The following is a 27,740-nucleotide window of genomic DNA, read 5'->3' on the forward strand; positions in this document are numbered from 1 at the left end:
AACTGTTGATGGTACGTGAAATAGCAGGGCAAAAAACATCAGGGAACATACCGTCATTGCTGGTAAATAGTCCGACGTTAAGCTAACCAATCGACTGCTTTACCCAAGAAAGCCAAATAATAACTCTAGAAATTTAAAAATGGAATCAGCGGGCTTGTAAACGAGTTGCAACCATTACACTTTAAATAACACTCGCCGTTCGTCGGTAAAATTAGTGGCCAAATAATGCAACTTAACCGCCATTTCAGCCTGCTTTCGAAACGTGGCCTTTGTAGGGTTTCTCGTTTTAACAAAAATATTTTAAAGCGAATCAACAATTTAACATTATGATTCAATACAAAGCGAGCATATTACAGATATAAGTGAAAATAGTCAAAATCCGGTGAGAAGCAGGTGTTAAATAAGCAGTTGAGGCTTCCCCGAGACTTTCCTAAAGGGCGTGCGGGAAAATCCAGTTCAATATGCAGCCATCCCTCGCAGTCGAGTCTGAGGCTTGCATTCAAAGTCCCAGAGATCCAAAAATGCACAAGTCAAAAAGCCAAAACGTCGACGCATTTCTTAAAAGAGATCGAAATATAATCCAATAAACAATGTTTCTGAAGTGAAAATGTAATATTTGTCGACTATTTTCCCTGTTTCACTACAGACATTTACAGGCCTCAGCTCTGAGCCTCTTTTCTTAGAGCCCAGGCTGATCCACAGCGAGACGAACGAGGGAAGAGAGATTTTTTTTATTTTTGCTCAGAGGGAAGAAATTCACATCGGCAACATTCGGCAAACATCGGAAACGAGGCGGGTTTTGGTGAAATTATTATAAGAAGCTTCATATCTTCGCAGTCATTGGTCAACTCTTTTCAGCTACTAAATATTAACGAGAAAAAGAACGAATCCGAAGGCTTTAAATTGAATATTCACATTTTGGATGTAAAATATGCTCAACACCGCCTATTCTTGCTTGATGTAGCCAATAGGAATTAGCTTGGATTAAATCAACGCCCGCCTTTAGCTTTCATTCGCTGACAAAAACAAGCGTGCCCTCCAATTGGTTTTACGTGCAATAAAATAGATTATTCATTTAACTGGCTTGAATGGCCAATGAGCGTTTTACTACGGGTATCCACGTCCCACCTTCCGAAGAGTCAGCCCCTGTCTTTGTGAGTGGGCCAACCCGTAGTAAGACTCAATCTATATAAGCAAGCGTTGGACCTCTCAACATTCAGTAGCGCTTAGAGCGCTCCAGAGTGTGGATCAAAAAAAGGGAGGGGAACAGTTGGTAGTCAGCTTATATATGATTAAACAAAATTAACTCGGCTTTAAAGGCAACCGACAGCAGAGGTCCCTGGACTATCGCCTTCGGAGACTTTCCGGTCACCGTTGGCGGCCTGACCAGAGTCGTGGTGACAATTTAAAGGCTGTTCCTGCTCACAAAGCGGCGTGCCGAGGAAGGACGCGTCTCTTTGAATAGACAGGATGCACGGACCGCCCTCCGGCGACAGCGCATGCCCATTGCGCACGATCAAGAGAGTTCAATTCGGCATCATCAGCCCAGATGAACTTGTAGGTTTTATTTATGGAGGGTGGGATTTTCGTATTTTAAATTATATTACATATCACATACGTTACATTAGTGTCTTCAGTTATAGTGTAATTTAAAATATGGGGCAACGACATGGTTCCGTTTACAATGGGGAAATCCTATTGTTAGCGTAGCCTAGCTAGCTAACAGTAAGTAAGTAGCTTGAGCTAACTAGCATGTTGCAGGAAGTTTGTGAACTTAAAGAACATCATTATTTAAATAAATCTATGCTATCACATGAATGAAACCCCATTTTATTAAGGCGTATTGATAACTGGGCCCAGTGTGGAGATGGTATTTTGGTGTCTGTGAAGCTCTTTGATGTGTTCATTGCGTGTTTGAATTTTAACACTGTATGCACAATAAAGGCATCGTTACTTCAATAAATTCAGAGCATTTTTAAACCTGAAGGTTGTTTTTTAAGCGTGACATGACTGATATTTGATCAGTTTCTTGGTTTGCATTTTTGGTGATTTATTTATTTTTTTTCATATAGCTAAAATTTCAATATGAAGTTATCGTGGGCAGAGATTCATGTTTTTCACGCACAGTTGTTAGCGAAACAACACGTGTTACGTGGTGTGTACACGTGTTACTTTTTACTTTATTATATTTTACGTTATTACATTATTGAAAGAACTTACAAAATGAATATGTATCGATTTTTGAGACATGATCAGTAATGTGAAGAAAGTAACTTACTTTGCTTTGTTTTCTCCCCAGAGACGGATGTCCGTCACAGAATGGGGAATCAAGTACCCCGAAACAACAGAAGGAGGACGTCCGAAACTTAGTGGCCTTATGGATCCGAGACAAGGGGTCATAGAGCGAACTGGGAGATGTCAGACATGTGCAGGTATTGTCAATTTAGCATTTATTGTCCCTATATACTCTTTTAAAGGTGGGCCATGATGTCATATTGTTTACATTGCTTCTCTTTCTTCAGGCAACATGACTGAATGTCCAGGTCACTTTGGCCACATAGAACTAGCAAAACCAGTTTTCCACGTTGGCTTCATATCAAAGATTATGAAGGTTCTTCGGTGTGTCTGCTTCTTTTGCTCCAAGCTGCTAGTGGATTCAGTAAGTAGTAATAATACAGTACTGATGTTTCACTAGAAAAAAAAATCTTATTTCTGTCCTGATGTTTCAAGTTTGGATTCTTAAAACACCTTAATCCATTACTGTTAACCTATAGAACAATCCCAAGATCAAAGACATCCTCGCAAAATCCAAAGGACAACCCAGGAAGCGTTTGACCCACGTCTACGAGTTGTGCAAAGGAAAAAACATCTGTGAAGGCGGAGAGGAGATGGACAACAAATTTGGAATGGAGCAGCAGGAGACGGAGGAGGATCTCACCAAGGAGAAGGTATTTGGGTGGGGCCTTTTAGTCACTGTGTACAAACATTCGTGGAATGGCTCAGCTATTTAACCTCATCCTTCCCTTATGGTTTACATAGGGTCACGGGGGCTGTGGACGCTATCAACCACGCATTAAACGCTCCGGCTTGGAGTTGTATGCTGAGTGGAAACACGTTAATGAGGACTCGCAGGAGAAGAAAATCTTGCTGAGTCCTGAGCGTGTGCATGAGATCTTCAAGCGCATCGCGGATGAAGAAGACATCATCTTGGGCATGGACCCCAAGTTCGCCCGACCAGAGTGGATGATTGTAACTGTGCTGCCTGTGCCTCCACTGTCTGTAAGGCCTGCTGTAGTGATGCAGGGCTCAGCTCGCAACCAGGTAAAGGACAACCGAGACTTTTTTTTTCCCCCTCCCATATATGTGAGAGCATCCTAAATCATCATGACTTACTTAACTTCTGTTTTAAAGGATGACTTGACCCACAAACTGGCCGACATCGTCAAAATCAACAACCAGCTTAAAAGAAACGAGCAGAGTGGTGCGGCTGCTCACGTCATAGCTGAAGATGTGAAGCTGCTTCAGTTTCATGTTGCCACTATGGTGGACAATGAATTGCCAGGCTTGCCAAGAGTATGTGTGTACTTTCTGGCACCATAACGAAACAGATAAACATTCACGTGAGCTCATTATCATCTGCTATAACCAATGTTTTTCTACATCAGGCGATGCAAAAGTCTGGCCGCCCTCTCAAGTCCATAAAACAGCGTCTAAAGGGGAAGGAGGGGAGAGTGCGAGGTAACCTGATGGGGAAGCGTGTGGACTTCTCAGCTCGAACCGTCATCACCCCAGATCCCAACCTGCAAATTGACCAAGTGGGCGTACCACGATCCATTGCTGCCAACATGACCTTCCCAGAAATTGTCACACCTTTCAATATAGACAGGTACATTTTCATTTAACGTAATGATTTGTGCCTTCAAGAATTTTTTAATTTGAAGTGAACTTGTGTCAGCTAATTCGTTCGGATTATGTCTATCAGATTGCAAGAACTGGTACGACGAGGAAACAGCCAGTATCCCGGAGCCAAATACATCATCCGCGACAATGGAGACAGAATTGACCTGCGATTTCACCCAAAACCAAGTGATCTTCATCTGCAAATTGGCTACAAGGTAAGAAGGAAAAAATACATAATTAAAGCCTGACTTGATTTGCAATCCTGTGTATGTGTTCAGACTAAAAAGCACTATTTTCTGTGTAGGTGGAGAGACACATGTGTGACGGGGACATTGTCATTTTCAACCGACAACCTACACTACATAAAATGTCTATGATGGGGCACAGGGTGCGGATTCTGCCGTGGTCCACATTTCGACTCAACCTCAGGTACTCAATGACTCATCTTCTTGTCTTGAAAGTAATCTGAGTATCTTGAATTCGTTATGTTTAGTAAATCTTTTACTATATTTGTTATTAGCAGTTCCTAACGCTGTCAGTTGCAAATAGCTGTAATACAAGTGTTTTAGCGTTTCTAACATTTCGTCTCCATCCAGTGTCACCACGCCCTACAATGCTGACTTTGACGGCGATGAAATGAACCTCCACCTGCCACAGTCGCTGGAGACGAGGGCAGAGATTCAAGAGTTGGCCATGGTGCCTCGTATGATCGTCACACCGCAGTCCAACAGGCCCGTCATGGGTATCGTGCAGGACACTCTGACTGCTGTTCGCAAATTCACCAAAAGGGACGTCTTCTTGGAGAGGGTAAGGAGATTCGTTTCATCACCAGCAGTTCTTTCTCTTAAAGGATCCTAAATGCACAGTGCCTTTTGCACTCATTTAATTCTTTTATCCCCGTTACAGGGTGAAGTGATGAATCTCCTCATGTTCCTCTCCACCTGGGATGGGAAAATGCCTCAGCCGGCCATTCTCAAACCTCGTCCCCTGTGGACTGGCAAGCAGATCTTCAGTCTTATCATTCCAGGACACATTAATGTGATCCGCACACACAGCACCCACCCTGACGACGAGGACAGCGGTCCTTATAAGCACATATCACCCGGCGACACTAAGGTACAAAGGCCAGACCGTCTATGTATCAGTTACAGACTGGAAACTTATTACACTATAAGTAAACTATTTATCTCTTTCATCAGGTTATAGTGGAGAATGGTGAGCTGATCATGGGCATCCTGTGTAAGAAGTCCCTGGGAACATCAGCTGGCTCCCTCGTCCACATCTCCTACCTGGAAATGGGCCATGATATCACCCGACTCTTCTACTCCAACATTCAGACTGTGGTCAACAACTGGCTGCTCATCGAGGGTACGAAATCAGAAGTGGAGCTTTATCGCTATATTTCTGAATAGACATTAAATAAATATTCCCAAATTGATTGTTTTCATAATAAGCCCTTCTATTTTAACAGGTCATTCCATTGGTATTGGTGACTCCATTGCTGATGCCAAGACGTACCTTGACATCCAGAATACGATCAAGAAAGCCAAACAGGATGTGATAGAAGTAAGAACAATGTTTCATAAACGTCTCAAACTCGAGGCTGATTCTTATTCAGCTGGTTCACCAGTTTTTGCAGATAATAGAGTGAAATTTTATACAGGAAAATAATTTCTTTGACTCTCTGTCTGCCAGGTCATTGAGAAAGCTCATAACAACGAGCTGGAGCCGACCCCTGGTAACACACTGAGGCAGACCTTTGAGAACCAGGTGAATCGCATCCTTAACGATGCTCGAGACAAAACGGGATCCTCTGCCCAGAAGTCTTTGTCCGAGTACAACAACTTCAAGTCCATGGTGGTGGCTGGATCTAAGGGCTCAAAGATTAACATCTCACAGGTAAAGGAGTCCTCCTTACCACCTTGCATTAGAGTAATTGGATTTGATTGGAGTTCGAGACACTCGACTTGTCTTTCCTCCTTATTCAGGTTATTGCTGTGGTGGGGCAGCAGAACGTGGAGGGTAAGAGAATCCCGTTTGGCTTCAAACATCGCACATTGCCTCACTTCATCAAGGATGACTACGGTCCTGAGAGCAGAGGTTTTGTGGAGAACTCCTACCTGGCCGGCCTGACACCAACAGAATTCTTCTTCCACGCCATGGGAGGCAGAGAGGGTCTGATTGATACAGCTGTCAAGACAGCTGAGACTGGTAAGTCTGTGCAGTCTGACCAAAAAATGGAGAATAAAATTTAAACGCAGGACAAGATGTTTAAGGAAAAAAAAAATTGCCCCATTTATAGGTTACATCCAGCGTCGTCTGATCAAGTCTATGGAGTCTGTGATGGTGAAGTATGATGGCACAGTGCGGAACTCCATCAATCAGGTGGTGCAGCTGCGATACGGTGAGGACGGCCTGGCAGGAGAGAATGTAGAGTTCCAAAATCTGGCAACAGTGAAACCCTCGCACAAAGCCTTCGAAAAGAAGTGAGTCACGCACCTGACACCTGCATGTGTTCAATCACAGAAGTGGTGTTTTAAAATGATTTTAAGATCTGTGCTGAGCATTTTATTCATTTTTTTTGAAGTGGTTAACATGCCTCATCTGGTATTTCCAGGTTCAAGTTTGATTGCACAAATGAGCGAGCACTGAGGCGAACGCTGCAAGAAGACGTGGTGAAAGACGTGATGACCAATGCTCATGTCCAGGGCACCTTGGAAAGGGAGTTTGATAAGATGAAGGAGGACAGGGAGATCCTGCGAGCAATTTTCCCTACTGGTGACAGTAAGGTGTGTGAGATCACAGTAATAGATGTGTCTGCTCTCTAACTCCACTGCCCCCCAAAAACCCTAAAGGTAGTAAACATGAATGCATCTAAAAACAAAACTATGGACGTTAGACGTCTGGTATAAATCTCATGTTGCACAGATGATTCACACATTTTTATTAAACTAATTAATAAAGCTGGAGTGTCTGTGGACCTTTGTGCACCCACTTTTCTTTCGGCCATGTTTCTGTCTGCTAATCATTCGTGAGAATAAATACATAGATCAGCATATTTCTTTTTAATGGGCCACAGATTTCCTCTGAGAGATGTCTTCACTTTTATAACCGGAGCCAGTCAAAATGTGGGACGCTGACTGAATTGTCCCACATAAAGTGGGACAACTGGTCAGCTTGACTACTGAGAATGCAGAAATACTCATTCTGCTATGCTGCTTCACCTGCAGGTGGTGCTGCCGTGCAACCTGGCCAGAATGATCTGGAACGCTCAGAAGATCTTCCGAATCAACCCTCGAACTCCGACAGACCTCCATCCTCTCAGAGTGGTCGAGGGTAAGCTGAAAAATAAGAAATCTCACTGAAGCTGCAGCTCTTTATGTTCAAGGATGAATTGTGCGTGTGGAGGCTGTTGGAGCTGAGAGATCATGACCTGGCCTCAGGTGCTTCTTAAAGCTTTGTAAAGCCACTTGGTGAATTCCTGCCGGTTATATAACAAGCGGAATGATTAGATCAACATAGCTCCAGTGTTCTGACAGGGAGGAAAGGTGTTTATTTTTTCTGTAGCGTACACCACTGTAGACAAAATTTCAGTCTTTGTGCATTTGCATCCTCAGGTGTTCACGACCTGAGTAAGAAGCTGGTGATTGTGAATGGCGACGACCCTCTGAGTAGACAGGCCCAGCAGAACGCCACCTTGCTCTTTAACATCCACCTGCGCTCCACACTGTGCTCCAAGCGCATGACCGAGGAGTTCCGGCTGTCCACCGAGGCTTTCGATTGGCTGCTGGGAGAGATTGAGACCAAGTTCAACCAGTCTATTGTGAGTTTAGCACATTGACGCGAGGGGTTTAAGCGTTTTTAGGCTTCTGAACAGCTGAACATCACATTTTGTTTTCCTGCACCTCCTTTTCCAGGCTCACCCCGGTGAGATGGTGGGTGCTCTGGCTGCTCAGTCTCTGGGAGAGCCAGCCACTCAGATGACCCTGAACACTTTCCACTACGCCGGCGTGTCGGCCAAGAACGTAACACTCGGTGTGCCCCGTCTGAAGGAGTTGATCAACATTTCGAAGAGGCCAAAGACGCCTTCACTGACTGTTTTCCTTCTGGGTCAGGCGGCACGTGACGCAGAGAGGGCCAAAGATATCCTCTGTCGGCTGGAGCACACAACACTGAGAAAAGTAAGAGGAAGTCATTGTATGTACCTTTATTTTGATGGGATCTAGAGGAAGCCACAGGAAGTGTCATTTTTCAGAAAATTGTTCGGTCCTAATGTACAAGCTGGATTCTTTTTCTCTCAGGTGACGGCCAACACCGCCATCTACTACGATCCCAACCCACAGAACACGGTGGTGGCCGAGGACCAGGAGTGGGTGAACGTCTACTACGAGATGCCCGACTTCGATGTGACACGAATTTCGCCGTGGCTCCTGCGCATCGAGCTCGACCGGAAGCACATGACAGATCGCAAACTGACTATGGAGCAGATTGCAGAGAAGATCAATGCAGGTGGGGTGTGGTCGCACATTTTCTTTTCTTTCTTTTTCCCTGTTCGGAATGAATTTACCATAATGTAACTGTGGCGTCTCTGTCAGGTTTTGGAGAAGACCTCAACTGCATCTTCAACGACGACAACGCTGAGAAGCTGGTGCTGCGAATCAGAATCATGAACAGTGATGAAAACAAGTTCCAGGAGGTGAGCAGCAGTGATGATTTTAATAACAGTAAATTCACTCTAGTCAGATTTTATATTTATTCATTTTCTTTATTTTAAATTTTTTGTTTCCTGCCTAGGACGAGGAGGTGGTGGACAAGATGGATGACGACGTCTTCCTGAGGTGCATCGAGTCCAACATGCTGACAGACATGACTCTGCAGGGCATCGAGCAGATCAGCAAGGTAATGGATAACGCACATTTTAATGATTGCTGCAGGAAAGTTAATGTTCTCAAACTCCTCCCTAAAGCCTGATTATAAGTTAAAGGCGCACCTCCTCTCCTTCAGGTGTACATGCACTTGCCCCAGACTGACAACAAGAAGAAGATCATCATCACAGAGGACGGTGAGTTCAAAGCCCTGCAGGAGTGGATCCTTGAGACGGACGGAGTGAGTCTCATGAGAGTGCTCAGCGAGAAAGACGTCGACCCCGTCAGGACCACCTCCAACGACATTGTGGAGATATTCACGGTACAAAAGCATAAAAATGGTTTTATCTCAGTGGAGCAAAATACTGTTGTTTTTTGTTTGTTTTTGTTGTCCTTGTTATTTACTTTCCCCTCTCCTCTCCTGCTTTTTCTCTCTGTTAGGTCTTGGGAATTGAGGCTGTGCGAAAGGCTCTGGAGAGGGAGTTGTACCACGTCATCTCCTTCGACGGTTCCTACGTCAACTACCGCCACTTGGCTCTGCTCTGTGACACCATGACCTGCCGAGGTCACCTGATGGCCATCACCCGTCACGGCATCAACCGCCAAGACACGGGACCGCTCATGAAGTGTTCCTTCGAGGAGACGGTATGAGAACTAACTACTGAATTATTTTTAATCTGAATCATGAAGATTTTGTCCTCATAGTTATGTTCTTTTATTTTCTGTTTAGGTGGATGTGTTGATGGAGGCGTCATCCCATGGAGAGTGCGATCCCATGAAGGGTGTGTCAGAGAATATCATGCTTGGCCAGCTAGCACCAGCGGGGACGGGCTGCTTCGACCTACTGCTGGACGCTGAGAAGTGCAAATACGGCATGGAGATTCCCACAAACATACCCGGCATCAGCGTGGCTGGACGTAAGTGGGGGAAAGTCTGTTGGATAGAACCAGGGATCGTTTGTATTGCAGATTTATTTATTTATTTTTTACTTTTTCTTTTTTCTTTATACGATATTTATGTTCCGTCTCCATCCGATTTGCAGCCACGGGAATGTTCTTCGGCACTGTGCCCAGTCCCATGAGCGGCATGTCCCCTGCTATGACCCCATGGAACACCGGAGCTACCCCAGCCTATGGCGCTTGGTCTCCCAGTGTTGGTAAGTGTGTGTGAGCGCCTACATTGCTTTGTGGGCGGGTTTTTTTTTTTTCTTGTTTGTTTTTTAATTTTGTTCTTCATTTACTGATGTTTGATTTTTAATTTACCCTCCAGGCAGCGGCATGACCCCTGGAGGAGCAGGGTTCTCCCCCAGTGCAGCATCAGACGCAAGTGGCTTTTCTCCTGGTTACTCCCCTGCTTGGTCTCCCACTCCTGGCTCTCCAGGATCTCCGGGACCTGCCAGCCCATACATCCCATCTCCAGGTTAGATACTGACTGGCCACATTTGATCTCTTGTTTGGGCAGTTACCTTGGATACACGCTTCATAATGTCTTTAGATCCATTTGTTGTGTTGTGTTAAATCTGCATGCATTAAAGTCAAAGACTCATCCTGGATAACTCATCTCTAAAATGTCTCTTCTTCTTTAGGTGGAGCCATGTCACCAAACTACTCCCCCACTTCCCCCGCCTACGAGCCTCGTTCCCCAGGTGGCTACACCCCACAGAGCCCGGGCTACTCCCCTACCTCTCCGTCCTACTCCCCCACCTCTCCCTCTTACTCTCCCACCAGCCCCAACTACAGCCCGACATCTCCTTCCTACTCGCCCACCTCGCCCAGTTACTCCCCAACTTCTCCTTCCTATTCGCCCACGTCTCCTTCCTACTCTCCGACGTCTCCCTCCTACTCCCCCACCTCTCCCTCCTACTCTCCCACCTCCCCCTCCTACTCTCCCACTTCGCCCAGCTATAGTCCGACGTCGCCGAGCTACAGCCCGACGTCGCCCAGCTATTCACCCACCTCACCGTCTTACTCTCCCACCTCGCCTTCTTACTCCCCCACCTCTCCATCCTATTCGCCCACCTCCCCTTCGTACTCCCCCACGTCTCCTTCCTACTCGCCGACCAGCCCGAGCTACAGCCCCACATCACCAAACTACACCCCCACCTCACCCAGTTACTCCCCTACCTCCCCATCTTACTCCCCGACATCGCCATCTTACTCCCCGACTTCTCCCAACTACACCCCGACCAGCCCCAACTACTCACCCACTTCTCCCTCGTACTCACCCACCTCTCCGTCATACTCGCCTTCCAGTCCACGCTACACCCCGCAGTCGCCCACTTATACGCCCAGCTCACCATCATACAGCCCCAGCTCGCCCTCTTACTCCCCCACCTCACCCAAATATACTCCGACCTCGCCTTCATACAGCCCCAGCTCCCCAGAGTACACTCCCACCTCCCCCAAATATTCTCCCACGTCACCCAAGTACTCCCCAACATCGCCGAAGTACTCTCCCACTTCTCCTACTTACTCTCCGACGACTCCAAAATACAGCCCCACCTCTCCCACCTACTCCCCCACCTCCCCCACCTATACCCCCACCAGCCCCAAATACTCTCCTACATCCCCCACTTACTCCCCAACTTCACCCAAATACTCACCCACATCTCCCACGTACTCGCCGACTAGTCCCAAAGGCTCGACATACAGCCCCACCTCCCCTGGATACAGCCCCACCTCCCCCACCTACAGCCCGGCCATCAGCCCTGACGACAGCGACGAGGAGAACAACTGATGAGCTGCGCAGGAGAAGGGGAGGCGGCTAAAAGAAATAACAGAACGGGGACGAAGCTCCATCGCCTCGTGGGAGACAACTAAACGGACAGCATCTTTAAACAGCTGGAGGTGACGGAGCTTTTAGCCACTGGAGGGTCCCAGCTGTGATCATTTCCTGTGAGGAAAACTCAAGCCTGGGACCATCCGAAGGAGCTGCCACCCCCTCATCTTTAACCCCCCCCCCCCCCAAAAAAAAAAAAAAGTTCAAAACTATTATGTGAAAGACTTGAACTGCTTTGCCTGAAGGAAAAAAGGCTGCCTTTTTGAAATAGTTTTTTAATTTTCACTTGGGGTGTTGAAGCAAAACTGAGAATCCCTCAAGAGGATGAAAAGGAGAGGAAGATGTGGTGAATATTTAAACTGTGGAGGGGGAAATGAGTCTCTTTTTAACTTTATAGTGTCCTGCATCCAGTCTCTCTCTCTTGCTCTTATTAATTAAATGGTTGTTTTTTGTTTTTTTTTGGTTCCTGGAACGCGTACATATTGCCAAAAGCCTTTTCCGAAAAGCTAAGCAGATTGTATTCATCACCAAAAGCATAAGCTGGAAGGAAAATCGAGGAGGGTTAGCCTGCGCCTTTTTGTTTACTGCACATTTCACCGAGGTGTGTCTTGTGAGACCCCCTGCCCAATCTTTTTTTTTTTTTTTTCTCCTGCTTTTGTAGAAGAACACTTGCTGCCAGTTGTTTTGGGGGCTCGAGTGCAATTACATTAAAACATGTCGTCTCCATTAACGCATCCATTACAGGAGAGAGAAACTGGCATGCAGTTTATACAAAAAAAGACGCTTCTCATTCAGAGCATCTTCGACTGCATAAGCGTATGTACCCATCGGCCTCGCACTCTTCCTCCTTCACACCCCAGAGCGCTGAATGATGTCATAAACACCCGCCAGCATCCTATTGTCCTCTGCTATTTTGGAGACTTGTGCATCAAAAGCAAGAAAAAGAAGAAAACTTTTCCAAATGATCTTCCCCTGATGCGGGAGAATTTAAAGATTTCTATTAAATAAAATAGAAGGATTGTCTTTACTTTTGAGTTCAGGAGGAAATGGGGCAGCCGTGGATGAGGGATACTAGTTTGGCATTGCTGCTTCTGTCACTGTTTGCATGAGTAACACATGTTGATACATTTTGATCAAGCTTTAGTTTGAGCATTTTTTTCCCACATCCATCTGGCTTTTCACTAATCATTGTCCCATCTCTGATAGTTGATTTGTACACAGGTTTATTTGGACTATTTAAGAAAGAAAGTTAACTACTATTCTGTGTGAATAGAGACAAAGTAAGACTTCTTTTTGGCTTTTCACTTGTTTGCTTTTGGTGATTTTTATAAACCTGTTTCCAGGAGGCTCATGTTCACACACTGTGGATGAAGAGGGCAGGGGGTGAAGGAGGAGTGCTTTATTTTTACATTTTTCTCCCACTCACGACTTACTTTTCTGTTCACTCTCAGCTGTATCGCATTTTGACCGATGTCACCAGGTTGTGAAAGAGGAAAGGTTGAACTTATTTTTATTTTGTCCTCGGTAAGAGTAACGATTTTGTTTTTTCTTTGAAAGCGGAGATCGTCCAGAGAAACGGCGCCTTTGGCCTCTCTTTAAAACACTGTTACCCACTACATTAGTGTGAGCTTTCTTTTCAGTGCGGGTGCTTTCTCTCGTGCTTTGATGATGTCAGGGAACAGTCTGTACCCCTGATGGAAAAACTCATCTGAATATTTTGGACTTGCTGGATCCCCTTCCCTTTTCCCTCTTCATCCATGAGTGATCCTCATTTCTGAAAATCAGTGTTTGTTTTTTTTCTTTCTACAAGTGTACCTGTGACGAGGGGAATCATAGGGAGGAGAGCAGGTGTTGGATGTGATTGGGAGTCCCGAGGCATCGGTTGGGTTTTGTTCTGAAAATCTTCAAATGTCTACTTTTGTAAAACACTGCTTCCCCAATGGGTGTTGAATTTAAAGGACTGCATCCCTCTGGCCTTTGACAGAACCCAGGTTTGGTGACTGCACTCAGTAAATATCTCGGTGGACGCTATGTCTGCATCCAATCCTGTAGTCTTAAATATGTGCTGTTCTCTCAATGCAGGTCATCGGGACTCCCAGTGCGAATGAATGAATGGGAGTGTGTGCGTGAGTGAATGAAGGGTGATGCAGAGTGTAAAGCTGAGGAATGACTTTACATGTGTGGGCAAAGGAAGGTTTAAATTAAAGTTGCCACTGTATAGAAATCAAGTCATGATCTCATTCTGTATCTGTTCTTTGTTTTTGACTTGAAAAAACCGAATAAAAGTTTTACTATAAAATTGTTTTGTCTTTTTTAAATCAGCATCTACGTTTAGTAATTATTATTTCAGGCACTTATAAATCTGATAGCAGCATTCAGTTTTCCTGCTAATAAAATGTAAATTGAATGGAGAAACTTGGAATGCATCTGGAAAGTATTCTCAGCCATTGTGTCATATTTTGTCATTTCAGTCTTACTCCAAAATGGATTAAATTCACTTTTCATCTCAAAATTCTGCACACAATAAGTCCAGTGAATTGTCTGCTGATCTCTGTGACAGGATTGTATCAAGGCGTGGAGGTCCCAGTGAACTCAGCAGCTTCATCTCTAAAGGGAAGACGTTTGTAAACCAGCAGGACTCTTCCTAGAGCTCTCTGCCTGACCAGTCAGGGAGGTGACCAAGAACCTGATGGTCACTGTAACAGAGCTCCGACGTTGCTCTGTGGAGAGAGGAGAGCCTTCCAGGAGGACGATCATTTCTGCAGGATTCAAAACTGATCGAATGAGCAGACTGGAGCCACTCAGTCTCAGAAGCCTGGAAAAAAGGCAGTTTTGTCCAGGATGACTTAGTTTTAAGTTACACATGAATTAACAAGTAAAGCTCTCTCTGCTTTCATATTAAACAGCTTCTGTCTCCCTCTTTGCAGCCAACCTTTACGTCACTGCCATCTTGTGGCCACAAGATGGCAGTGACTAATTTGTGGAGACTTTAAAAGGAAGTCAGTGATTTGGAATCGTGTTTGACAAACTTTCATTAGGAAAGTCCAGATTTTCACTTGATTCCCGTTTTCCTCACGTGTTGGAGACTCACTCTGAAAGCATGTTTGATTTACATCATCATGTTGGGACATTTTCTTCATCAACTTATTTAGATAGAACTATAAATCCCTCGGGTGGGTTCCTCTGGAAAATTCAGTAAATTTATCTCTTATGGATCTATAAATTAGAGAGGCTGATGCTGTCAGAGGTGTAAACTCCCATCAGTTCACTGGATGGGCTTTTTGTAAGGTGACACTGCAGAGAAGCAGCTCTGAACAAACCATTATTTGTAACCAAAACGGTCAAAAGCTCATCTTAAAAATGAAGCCGTGACAAATGAATACAGAGCTCAGGTATGAGGTCCTTTTAATGTGTTCCTGTTTGAAGCTCATTGATTGCTTTGTGCTTATTCTCCTGTGTATTCGTCACTGTGAGATCCTTTCAGTGTTTGCTCCTGCTTTGAGCTGATTTCAAACATCATGCTGATGTTTGTGTTCACCTCCTGTACATCTGTGGTTTCATGTCTGTGGCTGCACTGTTTTTGACTTTCTATCACAGACACGTCAGCACTGACTAGCTTGAAGTCGAGGAAGACTGTGTCCAGCAGGAGGCTGAGTGGATCTCAAAGTCTTTGCCCCCCTGCAAAAACCTCCTCTCCCAGTGGGAGCTGGAGTGCCTTGGGTAAGAGTCGTGAACATATGTTCAGTATGCAGCCAGTATTCAGCTAAAGTCAGTGACTTGAAGAGCAACAGAAACATGTACAAGGAGGAGAAAATCTTCTGACTTCCTCCTCTTTGTACTCGTGTTTGAGATTGCCTAACCTGAAGCAGACGTGCTACATGAACCCCACTCTACAAGCATGATTGCTCTTTCCTTTATCCACCAAGTTTGCAAATCATTACCAGGAAATATAAACTAACCTTCTCTCTTCTTCACCGAGTTCCTCCGCTGAGTTCTCCGCTCGAGTGTGAGTCCTCTGAGCTATAGGCAGATGTAGCTGTCGCCAACAAGTCTTACCTCTGCCCTGTTAGACTTCACATTAACCTCAAGCTGTTGAGCTGCAAAAAGTAGGAACATGGTAAACTTTGAATGTTTTAATGTTGCTGTTGATATTTCTTAATCACCGTGAGTCTGTACTGTTTGAAATTATGGGATTCTGCAGATGTGGTCTGCAGTTCTTTAGGTGGGAGGACTACCTTCTTACTTTCAGGTATGTGTGCAGGCACTGCTTTGACTTTCGGAGTCAAAAAGATCAAACTGCAGAGGGTTATTTACTGGACTTTTAGAATTAGTGAGACTGTAAATTATGTCATCACCTGCACTAATTGGAGGTCACTAATCCTGGCATGAGTAAACAAATTAAAGTCCTCAAACTAACTGAGAGAAGTAAAACTGACTGTTTTTTCTTATTTAGTGCAACAGCTCAAGTACTGAAACATACTGTAGCTTTCATCTGGCTGAGCCTTTTCTTTTTAGATTTATAACATTTACACACTGTGCCTGAGAGAAAACACACTTGGCTGACTGCAATAATATTCAAACGCCACTAGATGTCCCCCTAATGCCTCTTATCATCCAGCCTCTGTGTTGGTCTTCCAGTTCGGCCTTTTTTCAGTGTGGTTGTAGCCCATGGGGCTTGGCCTTTAATATGGAGATGGTACAAGGGCTTGCTCCAAACTGTGCCATAGGCCCTCTTCAGATCAGTCAAACATGGCACAAAACAGGTAGCCAATCAGAATTGCAAAACAGGAGCAAAAGAAACTGTTCGGCATTGGCAGAGAAGATTTGGTAAGTTTTTCATGGGCACAAACATCGCACTCAACTCTGCTGCCCAACCAACAAATGGGTTGAGCAGCAGCATCATTTGAGTGAAAAGGCGGGGCTCTAGAGTTCGACCAATTTCTCAACAGTGCAAAAAATAAAATAAAAAATAAAATAAAATCAAAAAATCAAAAATCGAATGGCCCCATTCGGCAAAAACAAAAAAACAAAAGTCTCCGCACTCTGATAGTCTCCATGTAATCAACAACAACAAACACACATTATGCCCATATCATGGTCTAAACCAATCAGAGATAGTCAGGGGCGGGACTTCTCTGATTGGCCGTGGTCCAGATATTTCTGTAGCTCTTCTTGTCTACATTTGAAAGTGCGGCGGATAGAGGGAGGTGAGTAGCGTGATTAACGCAATATCGATTCATTAAATCCTGAATCGACTTTTAAGTATAAACGTATTTTTGACAGAAACGCCAGAATCTCAGGTTAAAGCTCACAAAACTATTTCAACAACCACCAAACAGCTAAAACGGTAAATGAGAGCAGGTTAACGGATTCGACATAAAAACGTCAGAATCAGCGAGATGTCGGTTTTCTGACCTAACGGCACGTACACGGACACGCTGAAAGTCGAAAGCACAGATCCGGTCTTTGTGTTTACGTCACTTTTTTTGCGCTAGATTCTGATGCTGCAGGTTTTTTTTTCGATCTCCAACCAAAACTGACTGAACCAGCAGCAAAAAAAGATCCAAACTATGCTTCACATTTGATAAACATCGTCACGAATTCCCTCTTACTTTTGCTGTTTTGCTTCCACCAAAAGCACATCTGGCACAGCTGCTCTCTCTCTCAGTATACTTCAAGAACAGTTTTCTGTCTCAAATCTGTTTTCTGCATTATTCGTTGGCTTATTACGCACAAGTTATGTACAGTGCTGTCGGCTACTGTTTTTGTTTTTGTTTTTCAAAAATGACCTCCACAAGAAAGCGTAATGTCTGCTGTTTAATAGCGAAGAAATTTCAACTTTTTAAATATTTACATTAAAATTAAATTTTTTCTAAATTATGCCAAATTACTGCTAAATGATCATAATTATAATATTTCTGAGTGTCTGAGGCAAAATTGAATCAAATCGAATCGGGACTTCGTGAATCAGAATCAAATGGATTATAGAAATCAGTGATGATACCCAGCCCTAGTGAGTAGCCTAGGCCCGACAGAAGTGGATGTAGCTGTGGGTAGTGAGAAAAGATGAAAAGAAGGATTGATAACTTTTTCGTTAAGGCCTGATCTGTGTGAAATTCATAGCCAGTGCTCTGACACAGAGCCATCAACGCTGAAAAAGCAGTGTATCCAGAAAGCTCATTATATGCTGCGATAAATGCACTGCCCAAGTTTCCCCTCTCCCCACTGCCTTTAAGCAGCAGTCAGCAGCAAACAGGTTGTCAGAGGAGGCCGATGTGATTAAGTTTAACATTGTCTACAATATTGCCAAAGAGTGCCAAAGTGCCAAAGCACTTTAAGCACAAGCACTTTTTAAGTAACTTATCCTTCCTATAGAACTGTGCTCCAAATAAAGAACTTTGTTAGTTAATCATTTACAAATCAATAATGTCTGTATGGACAGCAACTTAAAAAAAAAAGTGAACTTGATTAAGCAATGCGGTTGAAAAATTTGGGTGCACCTAGCCTTTGTTTTGTGCAGCATTTACAGGGTGTAAACCCACTTCCCTTTGGGGAAGGTTTTGTTTAAAGTTTGCTTGGTCACCTGGTTAGATTTACTGCTTCTGTGATTCTTGAGTCACTTGAGTCTTGTGATAGTCGTGAACAAAGCTGAACTTCTGTGTCTTTATCTTTTGAAGTTTTCATTGGAGACGATGCTTGACACGTACACACTGACATACGTCTACAGATGTAGACCTCCATTTGTGGTCGTACGTAAGAACTGGTGCCACGCTGACCTCAGCAGGACCATCATCAGACAGATGACTTTAATATGTGTTCTGTTTTTGTCTCAGGATGTTTCCAGGTGATTTTGTTTGTCATGCACATTGCTCAGCTCATCATGGGTAAGCACAGGTGCACTCACTGTTAGACAGATGTAGACATTTTCATAAATGTATACAGTTAGGTATTTTTCTGTGTCCTAAAAGGAGCATTGAACCTCCATGACTGTCCCAGGGAGCCCTTTATTCCCATCTACCTGCTGGTGGTTGGAGTGGTGACCTTGCTGTTCTCCATCCTTCAGTGTCTCCGCAACTGCAGGAGCGCCTGGAGCTGCCTCGTTTCACTCTTCGTCTTCTGCTGGTTCATTGCTGGTAAGCTGAAAAATGGAAGAAAGCAGTTTTGTTTTGTTTGTTTGCTTCCCAGAAAGCAAATGTAAGACTCAGCATGTAGGTAAAACCTTCAGACATTCGCACCCAATTACTTCCTGATCTTACTGCTCATATGTTACTTCCACTGGTTGCCTTGGTTACCTCCTCCAGACCACACTATTTATGTGTGTTGCTGCATTGTTAAATAAACTAACACTGTCTGCACTTCAGTCAAATCTTGATTGTTTGATTTTAAATTCACTCTGCTGGTGAACAGAGGTAAATAAAATAATGTGGAACCCATTGATTTCATGTATGAAAGTTCTTGGTATGGGCAGCACCAAAAAACCAATAAAGCATGTGAGAGAAACAGATATGGTAGGTGTACCATAATAACAAACATTCATCAGCGTTATGTTAATGAATCACACAAGTGCACTGGAGAAAGAAAATAAATAATAGTCATGAAACTCTTCACTTCTATATTAAACATTTTATTTTTGCTCTGTCTTTCAGGAAACGTGTGGATCTACTCCGTCTATGAGCCCAACTACAATAAGACAGCGAGCCCGCATATGTACTGCGACAAAACACTCTACCTGTTTGCCTTCTGGACCATGAACCTGAACTACATCCTTTTAGGCTTCTCGCTCTTCTGTCCCTGTTGCTTGTGCTTTTTTGTTTTGCCTTTACCCTATGGTGAATAAACAAAAAGCAATGAATACTGTGGATGGTGGTTTATATTGAATAACGATTTAAAAAGTTATCTTACGTCATGTCGTAATATGACACGTTCATCATTGGCTGATGTGTTAACAGGTTCCTTTCATGTGAGAATATGAAAGTAAAGACATTTATGTCCTTGTATGCTGTTGTATTATTTTAAGCTTGATTTGTATGTTAAGTACCGTAATTGTCGGGCTATAAGCCGCTACTTTTTGCACAAGCTTTGAACCCTGCGGCTTTTAGTCAGGTGCGGCTTTTCTATGGATTGTCCATGATTTTTGTGATATCGTAAGACGATTTGTTTTGTTTGTTCCGCTGTTGTACGGCACTACGTTGCCTGGCGGAAGGATCGGGGTTCAAGAGTGGTATGTTAGTCACATGTCCGTCCGCCAGGCAACGTAGTGCCGTACGAAGTAGCGCGAAAAACAAACTTCAAAGTAGCGCTACGCATTCAGCGGGAGGCGTGGATGATGAGCGGAGATAAACTTGCGAAAAGCAAGTTATGCCCAACTCCACCGGTGGATTCTGACAGCGTGGAAAAGTGCGAAAACATCCACGATCACCAACGGATTTTGAAGGGCTGGACTGCTGCATGATGGAGAGGAGGACACCGCCACGGCCCTTCTGAGGGTGTTCGACTCCGACACTGACAACGAGGATTTCTTTGGTTTTGAAAGTGACAACGAAGGAAAGAAGCTGAGAGTGGATGACGAAGCCATCCTGAGCCTGTTCGTATCCGACACTGGAGAAGAGGACTTTGGTGGTTTTAGTGCGCAGGAAGAAGAGAAAGATGGTGAATGACTGACTTTTCTTCTTGTTAAAGCCGTGTCACTGCACCTGAGCCTAAAAGGTAGGCCGAATCTATTGTTCTGGTGTGCTGTAGGTTACTGTTATGTACTACATGTGCAAATATGTACCCATAACTTGTTTTTCAAAATATTAATAAAAGGGGTGTGTCTCCAAACAGCCATCTCTTTCCTGACAATTCCCTTTGTGCATATTCTCTTACATATGATAAGTCAACATTGAAACACCTGCGGCTTTTAGTCAGGTGCGGCTAATGTATGTACAAAACAGGATTTTCCCCTGATTTTAGCTTGTGCGGCTAATATTCAGGTGCGCTTTGTAGTCCGGGAAATACGGTAATACTTTCACACACTTCGCATTTTCTGATTTGTCGTCCTTCTGACACTCTTATCTTTGATTTACCTGACATATACAGTCTCACGGCTTCCTTTGTGTCTCTGTAGGCTTCATTACTAGCTCGTCATGATGCCAGAGAGTGATAGACCTCAACACACTTGCATACCTCAACCAATAAGTAAGAAAGTGATTTTGAACAGTTTTGCACACATCTGCTGCTGCATGGTGTCATTTGTGAATGAAACCATATCGTGTCTGCTGTCCGTCAGATTTGATCTCCATGGTATTCTTCATCATGTTTGTTGTTCAGGGGATAGTTGGTAAGTGAGAGAGGCACTATAATCAGAATGAATTTATCTACATTCATTTAATGTGTTGGAAATAAAACTTGAAAATTGAAATAACATAATGAAATAATGAACTGTGGAACAGCAACTTGACACTCCTCATTTTCGTGTTTGTAGGATTTGTGCACATTAATAACTGTCCGAGGCGCCATTCATCCCCATCTATATGTTCCTCTGTGGTCTCATAATCGTCTTCTCTGTACTGAGCTGTTTGAAGAACTGGTGCAATATTTTCTGTTGCTAAATGAACAGACTAAATGAACAAGTAACTGAGAAATAGAAAATAATCCTCTCGATGACAAAGTTAGGATTTAGCTAAAGGAGTGGCTGATTGCAGATTCCTCTTAGAAACACTGGTTACAGCGATGTCACATATAGGACTCTATCCACCAGTTTTTGGGGTATATTTACGTGCGATCATAGCAACACCTACAATAAAAAGAAATAAAAATAAACAAATAAATAAATAAATGTGCAGAACAAAAAGAACTCAAATCTGACTTCTAGACAGCACATTTTTCTTCAAGTCATTTGCGCCACTTCTTCCAAGTCCAGCAAAGAACTGACTGCAATAACATTCAAAGACCACTAGATGTCCCCCTAATGCCTCAAATCACACAGCCCTTAATGCTTCATTTTTGATATTAAGCATTTATTTTATTTTATTTTAATTTATTTTGTTTTGTTTTATTTATCACACCAGCCTTCATTGTGGCTGTTGTTACTGTACTTGAAAGGATGATAGCATTACTACTACTACTGATAAGAATAAAATTAAACATTATTACTCCTTCCTGATCAGTTTATCCAGCTCCAGTGCTGATCCCCCAGCAGACCACAGTAAAGTACGCTGTGCTCACCACAGCTGACTGATGGAAAATCAACATCACTTTGCTGCACATGTTTAAGGATCACGGCTCTTACTGCACATCACCAAATCAGCGAGTGCTCTGCCCAGCCTCACACACTGTGTCCAGTTTGTCAGATAGTCAGTAATCCATGAGATGGTGCACGTGTTTACTGACACTTCCTGTTGTCCTCCTCTCAGTAGCAGCATCTGAATCTAGTTAAACGTATTTGAGGAATCAAAGGTGATCAATAACTCTAGTAACAAGCAGATGATTGCATCATCCACTGACAGATTTGTCCTGCAGAGCATCAGAGATGTTTTTACCTGGAGTCTTGGGTGGTTTAGCCACTCCAGCACCTTCACCAGATGTGATGTGAGGGTAGCTGGTGCTGGTTAATAGCCGTTAAGCTCTGATGGTGCTTACTTCTTTGGGTAGCAGATCCCAATATTTGAAAGTCAAAAAGTTGGCTTAATTTCTTTAGTTTAATACATTAAAAAAAACTTTTCGTGATCTCTCAAAGAGCTCACCTGTGGGAAATATCACATCTGCCAATGAAAGATGTTGCTGCGAAGGAATAATAAATTCCTTCACAGCAATTTTGAATAATAACTTCAAACTTGTGTCAAAAATTTCAAATTTTGTTTGGTAAAATGAATAAAAACTTCTCAACAGATGGGCCATGTCACATAAGGTTTATTTACTGTAACATGCCAATAAGAAATCTGAGTGTACCCAGTGTAAAAATGCTCAGTTAGTGCCTGATGACCTGAAGAAGATGTGGATGTCTTGCTTTTCATCATCATCCTCCATTGCTGATGCTAGCTGCAGCTCTGTCAGTGAATTTGGATTTCAGGCTCAACTACTGTACACTCTTCAGGTTTTAGATATATTTTCTGATTGACCGGGTGCTTTATCAGGTTTTATGTGTTGCCATGGTTATTTCTGAGAGCTTTGTCAAGTTATGAAAAGTTTAAACACGCATGAGACAACTTGCAGCTCACCACCGTTGTCTTGCCATCTTTGTTTGTTGGTCTTCAACACATCCGAAGATCGCTGCTCACTCCTCTGAAACTCTTGTTCTTCCTCTAATCCAGACGTGTTCTGGTACCAAAGTTTGACACCAGCTGATTTATTAGTACAGACGGTTGGTATCCTAAAAAGTAGAGTTTGGTATACAAACCTATTGTTTCTACTGTTGGCGTCTCCTTCTTTGTAAGTCAGCCAGTGTGGTTGTGTTAGTCGCTCTGGCACAAACAGCACACCAAAGCTGATCCAAGTGTTCAGTGGGTTTGAGGTCAGGACTGCAGGCAGGTATTACCATCCAAACTCCACCTCTGTCAGGGCGAGCGTTGTAGCGATTGCCACTGGTTTCAGTCTTGTGTTCCCAGTGATGCGGATGCTGACGCACACTATCACAATGACTCAAAACTTTGCCTTAGTCTCTGTCATGGTATCTGTGTATCTTCGCTGATGTCTGCTCGTCACTTATCCATTTTTTAAAATTTCTAAAACAGTAACTGTAATTCAGAAAAAAAAGACAGATTTCATGCAGTTTTCATTCATACTCACGATAAAATGAAAATGTACCTAAAGTAGGAGGAATTATCCTGGAATTTTGAACTGTTTGACATTTGCTGCACAGAGCCAACAACACCAAAAACAGTTTGGGGTGTTGTTCTTTAAGGAATATGGCTGAAGAACAAGTATTAAAGTGAAAGTCACTGTAAAAGGAAGTGTAGACAGCAACACTTTCAATCTGACAGCACTATATATTGCCAAGTTCTCATGAAACTCTCTCTCTTCAAAGACAAAGACCTGTCAGTCGTGCAAACAGGTAGGCCTTAATCCAATCACTTAATACATTTAAGGTTTATTTGATAACTATTTGATATACATTTATATCCATTTGTTATTCAGATTTTCGACATGCTGTATGTTCAGTATCATTTCATTTTCACAGACTAACGAATAACTGTTTATAATTTGTCATACTTATTCTAGACTTATCGTTTCTTTTACCGGACATATAGACAGCTTGAGCATATCTCACAGCCTTGTTTGTGTCTTTGTAGGTCCATTTATAATTAGTCATAATGCCAGAGAGTGAAAGACCTTATTTCACCTGGATACGTCAAACAATAGGTGAGAGAATGATTTAAAATGTTTTTGCACACATCTGCGGGTGGGGCTTGGAGTCATTTGTGACTGAAATCACTTTGTGTCTGCCTTCCTTCAGCTTGCACCTTGCTGGTTTACCACATCATGTTTTTTCTTCAGGCGATCACTGGTAAGTGACAGACGCTCCATATTCAGATTGCATTCCTTTTAAATGTATTTTATGAAAACAATGTTTAAAAAAATGAAATAACCAAAATGATGTAATAACCATTTGACCGTCTTTATTTTCATACTTGTGGTTTGCAGGATTGGTGCACATTGATGATTGTCGAATCGACCCCTTCATCCCCGTCTATCTGTCTGGTTATGGATTCATAGCCGTGTTCTGGTTGTGGTCTAAGAGGTGGTGTGGTATCATCCTTTGGTCTGCATCCATCGCCATTGTCTTTATGTGGTTCATCATGGGTAAGCGTTATAAATTATACAGTTTCTTAACAGTGCAGTACTGAGAAATATTACACATAGTCTGCATAGCATAAAAAAATAGCAACACGAAAACCCAGAGATTTTTCACAAGAGTAAAATTATTGGTGATTATTGGTGAAATGAACAAGTGGACAAATATCCCTATTGCTGCTTTGTGCTTGCTTGAAGTGTAAGAAGTTCCCATCACTCTTGTTTCCTTTTACATGATCACAGTTTTAAATAATAAAGTTATTGTAGATGCAAATAATCTTCATGAGATTAATATGACTGAAGGTCAGGCTTCAGGCTGTAATGAATGCTAATACAAAAGAAGAGTCACAATTCACAAACTGTGATGTGTTGTTTTCTGCTGCTTTCAAGTGGCTGAAATTCACTGGTGCAGCTTTTAAGAAGAAGAGCTTTGAAACTAAATAGAAATAAATAATTGAATAATTGATTCCATGCTCCCTCTGTTCCGTTTCTTCCTTGTCACTCTTGTCTCTGTGCTCCATGGTCTGTTTTTGTGCCTCTCTAAACCTGTCGTGTCCACGTCGCTGTGTCAAATCTGCTTCTCTGCTTCCTGTTTTATTTTGACAGTCTCCCGTCGGGGTGCGTAATGTCCTGTTTTGCCCACCTCAAAAAAGACATGTCAGCCGTGTCTCCCAGCTGGGGCCCGTTCTTCGTACGTCGCTTACTACATCCAAGATCAAATGACACATCCAAGATCAAATCATCGCGCTAACCGTGAGCTCGCTAATCCGGTTCCCCGAACACACTTGCTGTTGACGATTACTACAGCTGGACGCAGTAATGTGACATCACTGGGCGTCGTAAAAGGGGCTACGCATCGATAGTAGAAACATTGATCGGCAACCCGCTGATTGGTCGGCGAAAATGTCGAAGGGGCGTGCTCGGTATTTTCCGGCAGCAGAGCAAGAACTCTTGAGTGAGGGATTTCAGGAGTTTCAGAGTTTAATTAAAACGCAAGAGAACACTGCAAAGGCTGCAAAAGCAAGGAGAGAGGGCTGGCAGAAAGTTGCTGACAAATCAAACTCGTAGGTAATTTAATAATAATAATAATAATGGATTGGATTTATATAGCGCTTTCCAAGGCACCCAAAGCGCTTTACGATACCACTATTCATTCACTCCCACATTCACACACTGGTGGAGGCAGCTACGGTTGTAGCCAGGCTGCCATATCGCGCCATCGGCCCCTCTGGCCAACACCAGTAGGCGGTAGGGTAGATCTATCATATGACACTATATTGTCCAATATCATATGGCATTATATTATATTATAATATGTTATATTATATCCCCTTTCACATTAGAGCCACAACAGGACCCACAAGAACATGGGAACAAGTAAAAGTGGAATACAGGAGTATTCTACAGAATGGTAATATTTATCTCTTAGATTGCTTTGCGTCTCTTGGCAAGGTAATACTGGCCTGTAATACTCTGTTAGTTTGTTCATAACAGCAACCAAGAAAAGGGCAGAGGAAAAAAAAGACAGGTGGTGGTCCTGCACCCCCTCGTCAACAAGTTGGTTAAGTAAATAATACCCTCACGGGAAAATCGATATCTCTCTATGAGCACACTGTCGCGCTGAGCTAAAGGATCCTGTCTATCCCGCAATATACGCTGAATTCTGAGGACTCTCCTTATCAATCTTGCACCTTCCGCAATGGGCTGCTCGCGTATACGGACAGGACATGGCTGCGACAGACTTCCCAAATCCACCTTCGCTTTTATAGCCGTGGTCTCTCATCTTGATTACACGAAGTAATTTACAATTACTACTCTGAAATATGAATTACATCTGTAATAATCACATACATGTAATAGAATGTTAATAGTACATTTCCCTTTTTTAGGAAATGACCTGTATGTATCTGTGTGACATCAATAAAAGGATCAGGTGCTGCATTGTCTTTAGTTACATTGATAATATTTATTTATGGTGAAACAGTGGTGGAATATCGCTGTTGCTTTCGTATAAATGAAGCGGACATACCTGCGTGGCCGCGATCTAATCCTGTTTACATAAAGTGAACCTGCTCCCGAGCAGGTTTACGCTTACGGCTCTGTTGCTATGACAGCAAGTCCCGGATGAGCTTCGGGGAACCGACTGATCCAGGATCACGCGAAATCGTCAACAATCTAATCCGGCTAACCTACTTAGCGAGGTACGAAGAACGGGCCCCTGTTTCCTCTTGGTCTTGTTCACCACTTGTATTTAGTGTCTGCGTCTATCCCTGCTCATAGTCTTGTCCTACCCTCATACTCGCCTGTGTGTGCGCACATTTGTGTCTTCTTTTCCTGCCTCCTGCACAATCATGATCAAGCTTTCTTAACTGATTCCCTTATATTTCTCCAGGTACCATTCGCATCTACTCCGTTTATCAACCTGACTACAACAAGAACACTAAAGACCCCGATCATTACTGCGACAAGACGCTCTACCTGTTTGCATTTTGGACCACCAACCTGGCCTTCGTCCTGTTAGCTGTTCTTTTTTGCTCGTATTCTTTAGCTGTTTATTTTCTGATAGAAAGTGATGATAATGAGACTCAAACGCTGCTTGGGGATAACCAAAATAATGCAATGTTTATAGTTTACTTTTTTCAAAGGCAAATCTCATTGAGACATGAGGTCTCAATTTCAAGAGCAACCTAAACATGACTGAATCGAAATCATAATTCAATTACTATATACAGCCAATTCACAACAATAGTAAAAACAGCTTAAAGTGCTCTGTATCATAAAGACCCCACAATACTAAAAAGAAACCCCAACAAGACACGACCCCCTATGATCAAAAACTTGGCGAGAGTGGGAAGGAAAAACTCCCTTTTTAACTTAATCTCGGGAATCCCACAAGCATCCTTGGCTTATTGCAGCATAACTAAGGGAAGATAAGGGTCACCTGATCCAACTATAAGATTAATCAGAAAAGATAAGCATACAATTGATCAATATTATTGATTAATCATTATTGTTATCTGTGTTTTATGTACATTTGGAGCTTATCGCCCAGTATTTTATCTTGGTTAATACGGCAACGTGAAACTTTTGCAGTTACCATGTAAAATTACAATTAATGATTTATGTCTCATCTTTTTATTTAACCCTCTTTCCTTTTAAAAGTGTATATGATGAAATTTTTATGTATGAAATTCATGTGTTAGTTGTGTTTTATTTACTTGTAAATAAAAGAAAATAAGAATAACTGTCACGGTTTGCCGGGGCAAGCCGTGTGGAGTTGGAGAAAGGACCCAAAAGGCGGAAGCTCTGGTGCAGGTGAGTATTTATTTACAGGAGTGGGTACAAACTAGTGATGGGACGTTCTGTATCGAGGCTTCGGAGCGTGTGTCGAGTAATGGAGGGGGCGTTTCCGCGAAGCGCGTATCG

The 27,740-nt window shown here is 43.1% G+C and overlaps 3 protein-coding genes across 7 annotated transcripts; all 3 read left to right on the top strand.

The window, feature by feature from the left end:
- Positions 1–1,216: 1,216 nt before the first annotated feature.
- polr2a (RNA polymerase II subunit A) lies at positions 1,217–11,738 on the top strand. The gene is made up of 29 exons (XM_026162087.2): positions 1,217–1,557; positions 2,300–2,432; positions 2,523–2,659; positions 2,775–2,948; positions 3,040–3,321; positions 3,412–3,573; positions 3,666–3,886; positions 3,983–4,115; positions 4,205–4,329; positions 4,497–4,707; positions 4,807–5,016; positions 5,100–5,268; positions 5,372–5,466; positions 5,596–5,799; positions 5,889–6,111; positions 6,203–6,386; positions 6,518–6,689; positions 7,131–7,236; positions 7,518–7,723; positions 7,818–8,081; positions 8,202–8,409; positions 8,496–8,596; positions 8,695–8,799; positions 8,905–9,087; positions 9,207–9,410; positions 9,496–9,682; positions 9,808–9,921; positions 10,035–10,184; positions 10,351–11,738. Exons 1-29 carry the CDS (start codon positions 1,471–1,473, stop codon positions 11,499–11,501), a joined length of 5,901 nt encoding a protein of 1,966 aa, XP_026017872.1. The 5' UTR covers positions 1,217–1,470; the 3' UTR covers positions 11,502–11,738.
- Positions 11,739–16,490: 4,752 nt separating this feature from the next.
- On the top strand, positions 16,491–19,395 carry LOC113018764 (transmembrane protein 272-like). Of its 5 annotated transcripts, XM_026162127.2 has the most exons (5): positions 16,713–16,750; positions 18,221–18,292; positions 18,377–18,427; positions 18,512–18,676; positions 19,190–19,395. In XM_026162127.2, the coding sequence occupies exons 3-5, from the start codon at positions 18,403–18,405 to the stop codon at positions 19,378–19,380; spliced, it is 381 nt and encodes a 126-aa protein (XP_026017912.1). In that variant the 5' UTR covers positions 16,713–16,750; positions 18,221–18,292; positions 18,377–18,402; the 3' UTR covers positions 19,381–19,395. The 5 variants fall into 5 exon arrangements, with proteins under 5 accessions (XP_080154495.1, XP_080154496.1, XP_026017914.1 ...); XM_080298369.1 differs by lacking the exon at positions 18,221–18,292 and having other exon boundaries at positions 16,491–16,750; XM_026162129.2 differs by lacking the exon at positions 18,221–18,292 and having other exon boundaries at positions 16,669–16,750; positions 18,540–18,676.
- A 4,085-nt stretch (positions 19,396–23,480) lies between these two features.
- LOC145425379 (transmembrane protein 272-like) lies at positions 23,481–27,558 on the top strand. The gene is made up of 5 exons (XM_080298368.1): positions 23,481–23,574; positions 23,813–23,882; positions 23,977–24,027; positions 24,165–24,323; positions 26,707–27,558. The coding sequence occupies exons 2-5, from the start codon at positions 23,834–23,836 to the stop codon at positions 27,003–27,005; spliced, it is 558 nt and encodes a 185-aa protein (XP_080154494.1). The 5' UTR covers positions 23,481–23,574; positions 23,813–23,833; the 3' UTR covers positions 27,006–27,558.
- The last annotated feature ends 182 nt before the right edge of the window (positions 27,559–27,740 follow it).

Source organism: Astatotilapia calliptera, chromosome 3, assembly GCF_964374335.1.
Source record: "Astatotilapia calliptera chromosome 3, fAstCal68.1, whole genome shotgun sequence".
In the NCBI taxonomy this organism is placed as follows: Eukaryota; Metazoa; Chordata; class Actinopteri; order Cichliformes; family Cichlidae; genus Astatotilapia; species Astatotilapia calliptera.

What these genes read in the sequence shown, in the direction of transcription:
- polr2a (XM_026162087.2), top strand. Translation starts at nt 1,471, where the DNA reads ATGCACGGACCGCCCTCCGGCGACAGCGCATGCCCATTGCGCACGATC. An exon ending in AGGGCTCAGCTCGCAACCAG is followed by an intron (nt 3,322 to 3,411) that starts GTAAAGGACAAC and finishes TCTGTTTTAAAG; the next exon opens with GATGACTTGACCCACAAACT. An exon ending in ACACCTTTCAATATAGACAG is followed by an intron (nt 3,887 to 3,982) that starts GTACATTTTCAT and finishes TATGTCTATCAG; the next exon opens with ATTGCAAGAACTGGTACGAC.
- LOC145425379 (XM_080298368.1), top strand. Translation starts at nt 23,834, where the DNA reads ATGCCAGAGAGTGAAAGACCTTATTTCACCTGGATACGTCAAACAATA. An exon ending in CTGGATACGTCAAACAATAG is followed by an intron (nt 23,883 to 23,976) that starts GTGAGAGAATGA and finishes GCCTTCCTTCAG; the next exon opens with CTTGCACCTTGCTGGTTTAC. An exon ending in CTTTATGTGGTTCATCATGG is followed by an intron (nt 24,324 to 26,706) that starts GTAAGCGTTATA and finishes ATATTTCTCCAG; the next exon opens with GTACCATTCGCATCTACTCC.
- LOC113018764 (XM_080298369.1), top strand. Translation starts at nt 16,627, where the DNA reads ATGCCCATATCATGGTCTAAACCAATCAGAGATAGTCAGGGGCGGGAC. An exon ending in CATTGCTCAGCTCATCATGG is followed by an intron (nt 18,428 to 18,511) that starts GTAAGCACAGGT and finishes GTGTCCTAAAAG; the next exon opens with GAGCATTGAACCTCCATGAC. An exon ending in CTTCTGCTGGTTCATTGCTG is followed by an intron (nt 18,677 to 19,189) that starts GTAAGCTGAAAA and finishes TCTGTCTTTCAG; the next exon opens with GAAACGTGTGGATCTACTCC.